The sequence below is a fragment of the Zonotrichia leucophrys genome, chromosome 13, assembly GCF_028769735.1.
Source record: "Zonotrichia leucophrys gambelii isolate GWCS_2022_RI chromosome 13, RI_Zleu_2.0, whole genome shotgun sequence".
Classification (NCBI taxonomy): domain Eukaryota; kingdom Metazoa; phylum Chordata; class Aves; order Passeriformes; family Passerellidae; genus Zonotrichia; species Zonotrichia leucophrys.
In genome coordinates, this window is record NC_088183.1 from 3370810 (window position 1) to 3385151 (window position 14342).

General features: G+C 52.7%; 2 protein-coding genes across 6 annotated transcripts in view; one reads left to right on the plus strand and one right to left on the minus strand.

Moving 5' to 3' along the window:
- Positions 1-2010: 2010 nt before the first annotated feature.
- ZNF346 (zinc finger protein 346) lies at positions 2011-10754 on the minus strand. 2 transcript variants are annotated; one of them, XM_064724621.1, is made up of 7 exons: positions 10715-10754; positions 9410-9513; positions 9232-9327; positions 7872-8022; positions 6205-6444; positions 3587-3680; positions 2011-2325 (listed from the first exon to the last, which is right to left on the minus strand). In XM_064724621.1, exons 1-7 carry the CDS (start codon positions 10737-10739, stop codon positions 2220-2222), a joined length of 816 nt encoding a protein of 271 aa, XP_064580691.1. In that variant the 5' UTR covers positions 10740-10754; the 3' UTR covers positions 2011-2219. The 2 variants fall into 2 exon arrangements, with proteins under 2 accessions (XP_064580691.1, XP_064580689.1); XM_064724619.1 differs by lacking the exon at positions 10715-10754 and adding an exon at positions 9685-9777.
- Positions 9905-14342, plus strand: part of UIMC1 (ubiquitin interaction motif containing 1) — a 39597-nt gene continuing 35159 nt past the window's right edge. For 2 of the 4 annotated variants that reach the window (XM_064724617.1, XM_064724618.1), the window contains exon 1: positions 9905-10226. The gene's annotated coding sequence lies outside the window, so the exon portion shown is untranslated. The remainder of the gene's footprint in view (positions 10227-14342) is intronic. The other 2 variants (XM_064724616.1, XM_064724615.1) reach the window with 2 other exon arrangements.

Consider the following 14342-nt stretch of genomic DNA (forward strand, 5'->3'; position numbering starts at 1 on the left):
TCTTGCACCATGTCCCCTTGGGAGAGACGACCCCCTGGCCAGACCCTTGGCCTTGGTTACGTGTGCGGGGCCCCGCGGCAGCGAGCACGCACAGCACAAGGGGCTGGGCGCCGGCGTGCTGGGGCTCCATCCTCCCGCCCCTGCCCCTTCCCCCAGGCAGTAAATCATCCCCACTCTCCTCATGAAAGGCCCATGTATGTGCTGCCGGTGCAGGGAGCCTGCCTGGTGCCAACAATATTGCTCTTGGAAGGCAGCCGGAGCTGCGGGAACACAGCCGCCCCTTGTGCCTGGCCCCAGCACTTGCCGCCACTCCCGCTGTGGTGGCACCTGCGGCCAGCCAGAGCCCGCGCAGCACGGTGGCTCCTGTGGGGGCCGGAGCCTGGGGGGCTCTTTCCTCCTGGAAGTTTCTCTTGGCCTCCCCTGAACGGCTCTTGTTTGGGGCACAGAAGCCCCAGCTCACAGTACCCTGTACGTGCATAGGATCTGAGGCTGAGCAGGCTCATTCCACGGGCTAGGGTGATGTGAACCTTCTGGCACTGAAGGAGTGGGTCAGCCCTGGAGCAAGGGGTGAGCGCCAGCACAAGGGCTTCCAGCTCCATGGAGTCCCACAGGCTTCAACGTGGTAGCTTCCAGCCCAACCACAACCTGCTACCCTCATACCAGTGGGCACCCGCTGAGGAGGGCAGGGGGCAAGCTGGGCAGGCAGGCAGCTGCTCCAGGCTGGGCACGGTGCTCTGCAGGGGCTGGGTCCTGCCATGGAGGCAAGCAGCCAGGTTTGGGGCAGTGTGTCCCACCAGGTCCTGGTATTGCCTGCCCATCCTTATCTCTGGCTGGGAGGGACTCATGGAGCAACCCAGCTCGGTTAAGGTTTAACCAGGCAGAACTTGGCAAACATAAACCTGCTGCTCCCTCTGGGGAGCCAAGAATGTGGGGCCCAGTGCAGGGGCTGCAGGACAGGGACACCAGGGGCCCAAGCTCCTTCTAGCCTCCAGCATGGCACAGGAGCATCCACAGATCTGGGCAGTAAAGGCTGGGCAGGGAACATACAAGTTGAGGGTGATATGGCAGGAGGGTGGGCAGTGTCATGCCTTGTCCCGCTGCAGCCCTGCCACCTCTTCCTGCCCTGTGTGGGGAAGTGCTGCGGTCACAGCTGGCACAGGGAACGAGGTGCATGGGGCCAGCATGTGTCCTGCTCCCCATGGGGACATGGCACACACCATGTGCTGGGTTGGGCACCACAGTGCTGATCTATGGGCCAAGAAAGCAGGAGCTTTGCTCACCAGCCCTGTCCCCTGCACAACATTGGGGGCTCAGCCCAGTGAAGCAGCAGCCATGGCAAGGAACTGCAAAGCAAGAACACGGCCATCCCAAACTTCCCAGCCCCTAATTGTAAGCAGGCACCCGGTCCTGACTCCACATCTGCACTTGATTTACTCAATGGAGCCTGAGGGGCCACGAGGGATGGCAGTGGCTGGGGCTGTGGCCAGGACTGAGCTTCTCCTGGCTGAGGCAGGGACTCTGGGTGTGCTCCTGGAGGAGCAACTGGCTCCACAGAGCTGGCTGTGGCCTGGGCAGGGGATTGTGGTGTTTCTGTGGAGCATGTGGCTGGTGGGTGGCTCTATGCTCTGCCAGCCCAGAAGGCAATGGAGTTCAGACTGATGAGGCAGCCAGAGCCCTGGCCCCGGGCAGGGAGGAGCAGAGCTGGGCCAACAGCACCAACACCAGGGCACACCTAAGGACAAGGGCCATGCTCCATCCTCAGCCTCCCGGCCATGTGGGTGCCTCTGGTCCCCCCACAGCCAGGCTCCAGGTCCCCTCTTGTCATGGCTGGGGGTGCCCATGGGTGCTGGTGTCCCTCTGAGAGCAGCCCAGCAGCAGAATGGGCAGTCCCCCAGAGGGGACAGGGAGAAGGTGCCACTACCAGCTTGCTGCCAAACCCTCCTTACACCAGATAGACACTTCCTCTCACACCACACCCACCATCACAGGAAGCAATTACACAATGAAAACTACTCTAAGGGAGTGAAGTATTTGCTCTCTAGCAAGTCTCTTCCAGCTGGATCCTTTTCCTGACAGATTCAGTCCCCGTTCTGCTCAACGGGTGTATACAGGAGGGTAGGGCTTTGCTTATCCAGAGGGATAATGAAACCATTGTGGGCTGGCAAAGGATGTGCGTTCTGGGGCCACCAACAACTCCAAGAATAGTGCTGCAACTTGCTCTAGAGGTCTTGGCTGAAGTAACTGTAGCCTCCTGGGCCAGTTGACTCTTCCCGGACATACTGTTGTGGCGGGAACGGTCCGACAACCGGCACTGCTCCTGGCATCCTGCACATTGAAGGGAGCAAGAGAAAGGAAAACAAGGAGACAATGTCACAAATGCTCTGAAATGTGCCAGCTGCAATCACTGCTCAGCAGGCAAGGCTGTCAGCAGAGCAACAGCCTACTGCAGCCAAGGCAACAACTTGCCAGAAAATCCTCCAAGTGAATCCTTGCTCTCTGTGCCTGTGTGTAAACAGACACCTTTAGCATGGCAGAATTAGCTGCGGCAGAGCTCAAGGGCTGCTAAAGAGCTCCCATTACAAAGCAAGCATCCTGCCTCTCTGCAGGCTGCAGAAGCTGGAACAGGACTGCACAGCTGAATCCAGAGCAGCATTCTGAAAGGGAGTTGTGTGGCTGCAACAGCTCTGACAGCAGCAGTGTCCTTAAAGAGAACATTAATGTGTGTGTTGGGAACATGTTTTCTCTCTAGAATGGGATACTTCCTATACACTGATCTAACTGTGCTGTTTGAGAGCTGGAACTTCCCTGGGATGAAAGACATCTTCCCATCAAGTACTCCCCAGAGCTCAGGGACCAGGAGGCTGTTATTCCATAGACAGGCAACAAGAGATTCCAGTTTTCTTCCTATCCCTTCTGGGGAATTTGGCTAGGAGCCTGCCCTCCCTTCAGGTAGGATTTCCTAATACTTCTTCCTTTTAAAAAGCTTTCTAACCAACCCAGGCTCATTACCCAGGCTCTTTAAGTGAAGGCTCTTAAATTAAAGATTGGCAGTCTCCAGAACAAGTATTTTTGGTATTAATTATCTGGCAGCATAATTTTTTTCAATTAATAATATATGCAGGGGATGCCATTATTTAACTTGCCAGCTGCAAGAGTGAGTTCAGCAATACAGTCCAGGTTTCTGGAGCGTGCTGACTATATGCCAAATTTTAAAACAAGCAATCCCAAAGGGGATTAGAATTGCAAGCAGATCTCCACTGAGCCAGTCCTTAATTAAATTAAAATCTCAGTTGTTAAGAGAAACTGTGTTTAATAGGTGTCAGGTTCACTGCAAAGGTCTGTGCTGAGCTGAACTATTAGGAACCAAAAGCAACTGGAGGCACTTCTACCTCAGCAGCACAACCGGGCTGTCTGCAGAGGGAGCTCCTGGAGCAGCGTCAGGACACACAGAGAGCCTGCACAGACCCTGCTGCTCTGTTTGGAAGTCAGCTGGGAACACGTGCTCAAAACTGCATTTTAGGTTATATTTAGGCCATCGATTTGAACAGCAAGGCTGGAAACACACTTAGACAAGAACATTACTTACTGATTCTTGTGTTTGAAGCCGCTGATGTGAGCTTGGTACTGCTCTATGGAGTTCAGCACTATGTTACATGTGTTGCAGGGGTAGCCCTTCCCAGCTGAAACAGACAACAATGTTAGCACACACAGAAGCCAATCCCCGTGCCTGAGCTAGAAACAAGCAAGATACTCCATCACCTGATTTATTAAACCCTAAACAAAGACAAATAACAGCCAACAATCTGACCAGGCAGGGAGACCATAGAATCTCACTACCCCACCGTGTATCAGCCAGTTATTGCAAGGGAATCACTAAGCCAAAAAAGCTTTCCTGATCAGAACATGGTTTGTTCATCGCTAAAAAATACACACATGTTCCCTGCAAACAGTTCATAGCATCAGGCATAGTAAAAGTTTCAGATTTGGACCCCAAACCCCAAAGGCTATACTGCCTTTGCAACTCCATTTCTCTCCCATATTCCCAGTTCTGCTCATCTGGACAACTCAAAACAGAAAATAAAGAGATACTGAATTTGTAAGCTTATAACATTTCAATAAAAAAGGCAGCCAGAGGAGATTACACCCACTGTCCAGCTCCACAATGCAGCATTTTGCTAAGCCTTGCTGAGGTGCCAGCTGAGGATATTAAGCTCTGTCCTCAAGCAGTTTGGTTACAGTCAGTGGATCAGTTAACTGCCAGGGAAAAAAAAGTTTCCAACAATAGTGGTACTCGACAGGATCATTGGTTTTGTGTAACATGACAACTGCAGCTGGACTGAAAGTTCAGGAGGTCACAGATACCAAACAGGCAAGTACTGCAGCACAGGAGTCTCTAACAGGGAAAAATCCTGGCAGTTGTCCTCAAGACAGTAAGTGCTCCTAAATTTTGGGTCACTGGGGAAGGGCTCTGGTTGGGACTCTCACAAGAAAAACATTTAAATAAGGTGAAAGAGGAGATGGACTCGAGGAGTGCAGAGCAGTAAATCATTGGGAAGCTCAACTCTGGATGCAGCAGACACTTTGCCATGTGGCTGCTGCACCTCAGATATGTCAGAATCCAGTGGGACACTCAGCTCTCAAAATGGAGCTGGATCTGAGCAGTAAAGGGCAGAGGAGCTCATACAGCTTCAGGTCTGCTTCCCTGCACCATCAATGTCAAGGTTTCTCTGTTGCAAACCCATCCAACAGGCGCATGAACAAAGTTGTCTAAACTCCACTCCTCAACTCCAAACCACTTTTTCCCAAAGAACTTTAAGCAGGCAACCACCTCAGTGTTGCATTTGCAAAGAACACATCTTTATCTGCTGCAAGTCAGGTCCCAGCAGAGAGTTTAGGGACAACTGTGGCTGTTGGCACACAGACACAGGCAATGAGAGCAGGACAAAACATCCCTGACTGCGGCCCATCTCATCTGAGAAGCCCCTGATAATAGCCCAGCTCTGAAACCTTTGCTGAAGAGCTGAAGTGCCCTGGAGATGTGACTGAACACACTCCCATTCTGCTGGCACTTCTTGGGACACATCCATCACACAGGCAAGGGCACTGCCCACCTACCCAGGCAAAAACACTGCCCACCTACCCAGCCTGCCTGGGCTGGGGCTCCTGCCCCTGTCAGCACCTGAGTCACACTCAAGTGGAACCATTCATCAGACCCCACTAATTAGGTGCAGAGCAGATGGGTAACGTGAGATACTGAGCACCTTTTCCATCTCCCACACGGCCACGCAATGTGGGAGAGAACATTACTTGGCTAATTGAGCCTCATTTGTCATAAGTGCTACCGGTATCTAAAGGTGGCCTGCAAAGAATTAGAATAATTAATCTTCTGCTTGTGTGGGTTTCTACGACAGAGAAAGAAGCCCTTGATGAAGATTTTAAGATGATCTGTCTGCTTATTATTTACCTCAAGTATTCAGCAGGTACTAAGACTTCCTGGCCCAACAGAAGGCTGCTGGGAGGAACAAAGGAGTTTTCTGTGAGCGCCTAATGCTTTCACTGGACTCAGAGGGCTTTCATCACGTACAAGTGCTCATAAGCAGCAGATCATAAACCAAAAGAGTTTTAACTGTCTGCCTAAAGTTCCTCCTTAATAGCTCTGGGGCTTTTTTTTCCACATTCCTGCTTGCTCCAGAGAGAGCTGCATTAGTTCATCAGATGGAAGTGCCCACACAGAGGCAGAAAGGCATTCAGGGAGAAATCTTTCTGGCTTTCATGTGCTTTGAAGCAGCAGGTGCAGTTAAACCTATTCCTTCCATCTCTGGCTAGTCCCCTCAAAGACGACTTTTAAGCATCAAATGCCACTTTTATCTTTCCATTTTGGATGCAATCACCTAACTAGAAACAGTACTGGCCAAAATCCCTGGATTATCTGCACAGAGAATAAAAAGGACACGTCCCCGATTAAACAGCACTGCACAACACAACCCAAAGCCTGTCACGAGTAGCTACAGACTAAAACATCTGCTGCTGGGGGTTACAACATCAACCAAATCAATCTTAGGGTGTATCATCAAGTTCCTCATCACAAGCAATACTCCCCTGCTCCCTCCCCACACACTCTCCTGTCCAAAGGCCTGTCAGACATTCTGCTTCCCTCCCACCCTGCTCTTCAGCTGGTTATCAGCCTCCCTGTTGAGAACTCACCCATGAAGGATGATGCTGGTGCATCAGGGGTTCGCCCATAGTGTGCCATCAGCTTGTGTTTGGTCTCCTGCTTTCTGTGCTTCTTGCCTACATAGTGCTGTTTTGCCATAAGGGGGTTGTTGAAAGTGGCATGGCAGAGGCTACAGAACTTGTCCGGGTCAGTAATGTCCTTGTTCTCTTCATTAGAGGATGCAGTAGAGGTGGGGAGGGCAGCAGGGTGTTTCTGTGGGGGCACCGTTTCTGTAGAGTGAATCCAAACCCCTGATCAGTCACAGAACTCACAGGTAAAAACTACTTTATTTCACCCAAACCCACATTAAAACCAGTAACACACTATATCTAAATCCCAAACCTAGCCAATGTAAAATATCTCAATAAATTAATAATTTTGCTACCTCTTCCCTTAATGCTGCAGAATTGAAAGACATGTGGTAACATAACTCAGAGTATGCCAGGAAAACTTTCAGGGTTTAAAAAATCCAACAGATTTGCATATTTCTCCTTAACATAAGCATGACTGTATTCAAGAAACACTGGGTATGAATGAGCTTCCACCTGCTGTTATCATCTCCCAGACAGAACATGGGCATAAGCCCTTGCACAGCAAAGGGATTCTGGAAAGGATTCTGGAAGCACCGTGCAGCCACAGGACCTGATCCTGAATTCATAAGGAGTTTTGTCTTATGAGACACAGCATAAATGGGACTAGGTCTGACAGTGAATCCAGAGGGAAGCAGCTCCCAGGGTGCCAAACAGCAGAGTGAGTAACCTGCTAGGGATCAGAGAGTTCCTCTCACCAAAGGAACACACCAGACTGCTCAGTGAACATCTTCCTGCAGGCTCCTATCATACCTAAAAGCAAGAGCTCCAAAGAACAAGAAGATCCTGGAGGTGGGCTTTGCTGTGCACACATTTTAGCAAAGTCATGAAGACGTGCTGGGACAGACATCTGCCTGGAAGATCCCAGAAGCCGGGAGTCTGGGTGACTCACAAGTCCCCAGCTTGGAATTAGCACAAGCTGCCATTCTCAGGTGCACTCAAGGGCTGTGTTTTCCTTCTGTCCTGGCCAGCTGCAGCCCCCCTGGCCCATGGCCACCCCTGCCTGCCCTGGACAGAGGGTGTCACTCCTCACCCACCAGGCCTTTCTGGCTGCTGGCAAAGGGATGGGACACACAGGCAGCTGCACGGGGGCAGACAAGGTCAGAACAAGCACATACTGATGTGTCCCCAGCTGATTTCTCCCCAGCAATCTGCAGCTCCTGAGTCTGTGAACCTCAGAGGCCACACTGTTGTAGCTGAGCAGCCCTGGGGAATTTGCCATATCAGAGTTTCACCAGTCACTTCAGTCTCTTAACATTTAATGAGCATCACACCCTGTGGCAGGCAGTTCTACATCTTAACATCACACACCTGGTCCCTGCATACAGGGATGGACACAGTGGCTGCTGCCAGCTGCATTTCCCCCAAACAAAGCAAGAAAACCCCCACACAACCTCCTGCCAATGCCAGTCCATTGAGCTGGCACAGCCAGGTCTCTGGAGGTGCACTGCTGGCTCAATCTGTTTCATGGCAAAGAGCACACACTCTTACAAGAGCTCACACTTGGGGTTCAACAAGCATCTCAACAGCCCTTTGGGACAACGTGAAGGTGCTGCAGACACTCATACCTTCTGCTTTGGGGGCCTGCTGCTTCATGTTCTTGGCATGAGTCTTGCCCAGGTAGTGAGAAGTTGCCACGGCCGGGGAGGAGAAGGTCATGTTGCAGATGGGACAACACTTGTTCCTGTCCTCCCCATTGCTGCCTTCCTGCTTGCTGTCCTGTGCACAGAGAAACACTGAGCTGCAGAGGCTGGGAAGGATCTCTGCAGGTCATCCCATCCAGCCTCCTGGTTTTGAGGAGAAACGCTACAGTTTGGGGGTCTAAAAAACAAGATCATCAAAGAGATTTGGGTGTTAAGTTGATGAAGTGTGACTAGGTAGAACTTCCATGATGCAGCATCACCCTCTCCCTCCCTGGAGAGTGTTCTTGCACCAGATTGCTGTTTTTAACTTGTTGGCAAACACTCCAGGCAGAGAGGCAGTTCTGGCCTGTTTGGGTGAAGGACAAGGTTAAGCCTGTGGCTGCCGAAATTGGACCACACAGCCTCGTCCCCTGCAAGGTGTGAACTGAGCAGCACAAACATCACTATCAGCTGGGTCATCTGCAACACAACACCAGCTGAGGAGGGAGCAGCAGGCAGTTCTCAGCCTGACACTATGTGCAAAGGCATCTGCTGTTATCCCCCAGCTCCCTGCAAATGCCAGACTTGGGGATTACAGCTGAAGCAATCATAAAAGCAGAATCTGTTCCCCAAGGGAGTCACGGGGCAGACAGATGGCTGAAGGGAACGTGGGGCCTTCACTGACCAACAGGCTCCAGCTACCAGCTGAGGAAACCTAAATAAGTAAAATAAAGAATGCTCTGGGAAGAGAATTCCTGTGGATGATGAACCCAATGTGCTCTGCATGATATGCAATGATTCTCCTGACAAGCTTTTGCTCTTGTTCTCTCTCTGTCATTTCGAGCAAGACTATCAAAAAGGGGAACATGCATTTGTTTAAATGGGGAGGACAGGCTCAAAGAGGCTGTCTGAGCAGAGAGGGAAGCAGGAACTGGTGAAACACCTGCCATTGAGTTTCTCAGTTCTCACAAAGCCCCTCGTTGACTTACAAGGCTGTGCAACTGCCTTTAGCCCTGCAGATCCCACAGAGCTGTATTTAGCCCTGGTGGATCCTGCACTCACAGAACACAAGGATGGATCAGGCTGGAAGGGACCACAGTGGCCCACCTGGTCCAACCTCTCTGCTCAAGCAGGGTCATCTCAGCACTTTGCACAGGATTGTATCCAAACAGTTCTGGAATATCCCCAGTAAGAGGGACCTCACATTTCTGGAACATCCCCATCAGTTGCTCTTCACAGGACTTAACCTCTAGATCTTAAGACACTGTAGACATTACTTATAGACATTGATCAGCTCTCCTCTTACCTGCTTCACCTCCAGCTTCATCTTCTTCCCGTGGGCACCCTCCTCCCCGCCGTGGATGGACAGGTAGCGTCTCACCTTGTTGGCGTGTTTCTTGCTCTGGGGAAAGCAGAGAAAGCCCCGCTCGGTGCGTGCCCGAGCCCGGGGCTGGGGCGGAGGCGGGGGGCTCCCCATTCCTTACCTGATAGTGAGCCAGCCGCTGGGACTCGGAGATGAGCAGGGCGCTGCACACCTTGCACTGCGCCTCGGTGAAAATGTGTCCGTTCTCCCGGATCAGCCGCTCCACTGTGGGGTGAGAGGGGTGAGACACAAAACGGGGGCGTCAGCGGCCCGGTGGGACCCCGCGAGGTGCGGGCCGTCCCTGTTCGGGATGCCCGCACCCCGCAGGATCCAACCGGGCTAGAGGGCACCACGTGGGGCCCGAGCACCCGCCCGCTCCCGGTGCCGCCGCCTCACCCGCCTCTTTGCCCACCAGCGGCCCCGCAGCGTCCCCGTTGCTACCGGCCCCGTCCGCCATGGCCGCCGTCGCCGCCTCACGCCGTTCTCGCGAGAAGCCGCCCGCGCGCCCCCTCCGCGCCTAGCAACGGCGGGGCGGATGCCGCGAGAGCACCGCGCCCTCCAAGGGAGGCGGCGGCGGACATGTTGGTTGTGGGCACAGGGGCATTGTGGCAGCCCTGTGCTGGCTCGTTTATGTGGGTGTTTAAGCGACGCAGCGCATCCTTCTCTTGAGGAAGCGGCGTCCGGGTTGATATAAGGGCGAGACCACGAGCACCTTAGAACGATGTATCCGGGCCTGCTGTCCGCCAGCCACGGACATGGCGCTGCCCGCTTCAGCTCCCCGATGACCACGTGAAACGCAGCGAAGCCGCTGCCGCCATCTTGGTTGAGGGCAATGAGGCCTCCGCCGCCAACTTGAGCGCGGGTGCGGGGCCCGCCGACCGGGGCCGGTGCGGGCGACCAGGCGGGGAGGCCGCGGGCAACGGGGCGGCCCGGGCCCGGTGAGTACCTTGTGCCCTGCGGGGCATGCTGCTGCTGGGCCCCGGGCAGAGCCGCGGGGCTCCCGGGGCTGCCAGGGAAACCCCTTCCCTCGCCCGGGGCCATTCTCCGGTCCCTGCCCCCGGGCTGACCTCCCCCTGGTATGACCTCCGGTCCCCGCCCGCGGCGGCCCGGGACTGGCCCCCAGCGCTGTCCCCTGGGGAAAGGACACCTTGCGTCTCCCTCTAGGGGCACTTCCTCTGTCTTTTGCCTGGAGGGATCTCAGGTGCTGTCCCTGGGGATGCCCTGGAACTCTTCCTGGACCGTCCCCTGGGGAGAGGACCCGAAAACCGGAGCTCTGCCTGGGCCGCATCCCCTGAGATCGAGGTGCTCCTGCCTCTCCTGTTCCTCTTGCCAGGCCCGGCTCCCTCCCCTTTTCCTGGGCATCCTCTGCACGCTCCCTTCCCTTAGGTTTGCCCACCTGTGGCCGATCCCCTTCCCCAGAGCTCACCCGTATCCCGCCTGGGATCCCGCATGCTTCTCCCCAGCCTGTCGAGTATCCCTGACCCCATCCTTGTCAATTTCCACGCAGTGCCCGAAGGCAGCGGGCTGGGGAAGGGGAAGGACCGTGGGTGGGTTCTGGGGCTAGGATCGCTTTCCCTCCATGTACAGGGATGAAAACATTTTCCTCCCCTGCCCTTGGAGGAGGGAGATGCTGCGGGCAGACTCGAGGGCGCTGGAGCAGGGAGCATCTCCCGAGAGCTCAGCAGCCTGTGCGGATGCGCCCGGCCATGCGTGGCCTCTGCAGCGCCCTGTCCCCTCTGTGCAGAGCCAGCTCTTTAAATGGATCAATCCTCTCAACAATTTCTCTCTCCCCGGGGCGCCGCCAGCCCTCGTGTCCTGCTCACGGAGCAGCAGCTGGGCCCTGCGTGCGGGGTCGAGCCGAGGGTCTGGGGATGGTATTTCCATGGAAGCGGATGGTGCTGACCCGCCTGAGCGCGGCGAGCGTCGTGCCTCTGCTTCCCGAGGTGGGGGGAGTTGTTTACAAAGCGACAGCCTGTGTCTCCAACCACTCAGGAACTCATCCGGGGATGAGAGTCATTCATTTTTTTTGGCTTGGTTTTTTCGAGCATTTTTCAAGCTGTCACAGCTTGGCAGGTCTGTAGCTGCAGTGTCAAGATTTAGAATTATTCTGTCGGTAATTGCTTTCTGATTCATCAAAATGATAGATGAGAGGGAAAATGACAAATAATCACAAGTTGGGGATCTTCAAGGATATCCCTAAAAATGTGACTGGAGAAGCGTGGCATGTGCGAGTTCCTTGTCAGGAGGTCACCTTTGCTGTCAGAGCGTTTACAAAGAAATTCTCTTAAATTCAGAGTTGGAAAAAAATCTGGATAACTGCAAAATGAGTCTGCAGACTGGACTGCAAAGGTAATTTTAGATAATTCAGTCTCTGGCCTTTTTCTCTTTTTTTGCTGGGTCTGAAAGCAGGTATCTTCCCCTCAGGCACTCACAACTATCCTTTCCAAGAGTGCTAAAAGCAAAATATGCTCAACTTCGCTTCCTGAAGAGGAGGTCTGTGCTCTGATGCGTGTTGTCTTCCCTCAGCTACACCAGCTTGTCTAATAAAAGCTATTACTGCTCTCCTACTCACAGCTTCAGACTAGCACAGCTACGAGTGATCTCTTACTTGTCTTGTTCCCTTAGTTACATTTTCAGAGACTCTCTTTGCCACAAGTCCCTTCATTTTCAGAAGCGTTGTGGGAGTTGTGTGGTTACATCTCTTACATCTCCTCTTTTCTCTCCTTTAAATGTTGAAGGTAGGTGACTCATCATAACTTCAGCTGATATTTCTCAGTGATCTCTTATTTAGCACAGAGCACAGAGGAGAAGATGTATCGCAGAGTCAGAGGAGCGATGGTGATACCAGCATGGATTGAGAACAAAAAAAAAAAAGAGGCAGCACAGCAGTTGTTTTTTGCTGTTGCTTTTGTTGTGGGGGTAAGAAGGTTTATAGGCTGCCTCTCCAAAGCCTCAGTGACCCTGTGTGGGCCCTTCTGTGCTCCTCATAGCTTATGAGTGAGTGGTCTTCCAAAGATAAGGGAACATTCTCCACCACCATGGATGTATTTTGTGGGGGCAGCTCACAGCAGCTGGGTGTGAGGCTTGGCTCATCTCCCTGAGCAGGGAGGGCAAAGAGACCATTTGGAGCAAAAGATAAAAAAATGGAGAGCGTATAGTGAGGATATTCCAACAGCACTGGAGTTCAGCTTAGCTGGAACTGAACAGCTTTGTTTTTCAAGAGCCAGTGCTTCACCAAAAGCCGTGCTTGTTTTTATTTTCCCTTCCTTTAATGGCTCCAAATCCTGACAGAAGGCAGGATTAAATTAGATATTAGGAAGAAATTCTTCCCTGTGAGAGTGGTGAGATACTGGCACAGGTTGTCCAGAGAAGCTGTGGCTTCCCCATCCCTGGGAGCAACCAAGGCCAGGCTGGACAGGGCTTGGAGCAACCTGGGATAGTGGAAGATGTCTTAGAAAGGGTTTGGAATGAAATGATCTTTAAGGTCCCTTTCAACCCAAACCATTCTATCATTCCTCAACAGACAAGCACTGGAGGACTGCAGAGGTCCTTGCAGTCACTTTGGCGCCGTGACTGCCCATTTGTGCAACCTTCTGCTTTCAGAGGGCTCAGCAAACCTTTGGTGCAAATCATGACTCACCAGGATAATCACCTTTTGTCTCTGGGCGTGTGTGTGCATGTATTTGCAGAAGGAAGGCTGCAGATCGTGGGGAGGCAGCGTGGTTATTCCTCACCTTGCTGCTCGGACTGTAGATGGAGCAATGCACTGCTGTTCTCGGCGCTGATGAGGATTTTGGCCTCCCTTAGTGTTTCTCTACGCCGTGGCTGTTTGCAATTTTGTGGTGTTACAGAGAAGGGTTTGGCTCTGTCCTGGGTGATGCAGGGTTTCTGTTGCATCTTCTCTGACTCTTATTTTAGATCGCTGCACACATCTGAGCTATTTCAGTGATCTTGAAGGAAGGCAGAGTGATTCTGGGGAAGGACACTGGTCTGGGAACCGGCCAGCTTGACTTGCATTTCCAGCTCTGCTGTTCCCTGATGTGGAACCAGGGGCTTGTTGTTCAACCTCTGTCTGCTCATGTTTAATTGAACTTCAGCAGAGCTGGTCATGCTCAGCCTGCTTTGTAAGGCTCTTTTACATCACAGTTCAAGAAGCACTGAATGTTATTGTTGAGCTACCAGGCAAAGAGCAAGCATAGGCAGGAAAGGGTGATTTAACTCCATGCCATCCTGCTGCTCTCCTTTACTGAGATCTCTTCCCAATCCTCGCCTCTGAGCTCTTATGGATCCAGACAGCTAATGCTTGCTGTGCATCCCTCTCCATCAGTCTGTGGCTGCCAAGGCAAGGGATGCTGAAGTACCAGTTTGCATTGTGTGGGCACCTGCTCTCAATTGTTCCCTGCACTCAGGTTTGCACTAATAACACTCAGCAGGTTGCTCGCTGCTCTTTAAGCGCCTTCGTTAATGCGGATGGTTTGGGCATGTCTGGATGGAGTTCTTCCGGAGGCTGCTGCTGCTCATTGAGAAATCCACGCTGCCAGATAAACCTGTTGTCTTGTTTCCAGCCTGCCTGCTGCCATTGTCTGTGTTTTCCCTGTCTGTAGTGCTGGAGCAGCCATGCACTGAGCTGTGCAGACGGCAGGACAGCATCCTTGAATGCACAATGCCTTTCCCCCTGCTTTTGTCAAATACAAAAACTGACAAAGGGCTGTGCTGTGGTGGTTTCTTGGTCTGGTGTGCAAATGTCAGCTTGATCCACTGTCACAACCTGGTTTGTTTTGGTCAAGATGTGGGGCTGAGGAGGGGAGGTTGTGTTGGAGGGTGGCAGACCCACTGTGAAGTGATGCTGTGGAGGAGTTTGCTGATGGGCTTTTAGGGGAAAGCCTCATTGCTTTGGAACGAGGCATTCAGAGTGGCTTTGGTCTGTGTTGCTGTTCCCCTGAAACCCCTTTTTAGCAATCAGCTGTAATAAAGTGTTCTTAACTAGATGAGTGGTGACTGGTGCATGTGGCTCCCAGTAACACTAAATCCACCACGCTTTGTAATAAGGTTTC

Excerpts from the sequence above, each read along its gene's own strand:
- ZNF346 (XM_064724619.1), bottom strand. The coding sequence starts at position 9,745 with ATGGCGGACGGGGCCGGTAGCAACGGGGACGCTGCGGGGCCGCTGGTG. Across the intron at positions 9,514-9,684 it reads GCTGGTGGGCAAAGAGGCGG|TGGAGCGGCTGATCCGGGAG; the intron begins GTGAGGCGGCGG and ends CTCACCCCACAG. Across the intron at positions 2,326-3,586 it reads GGCTTCAAACACAAGAATCA|GATGCCAGGAGCAGTGCCGG; the intron begins GTAAGTAATGTT and ends TTCAATGTGCAG.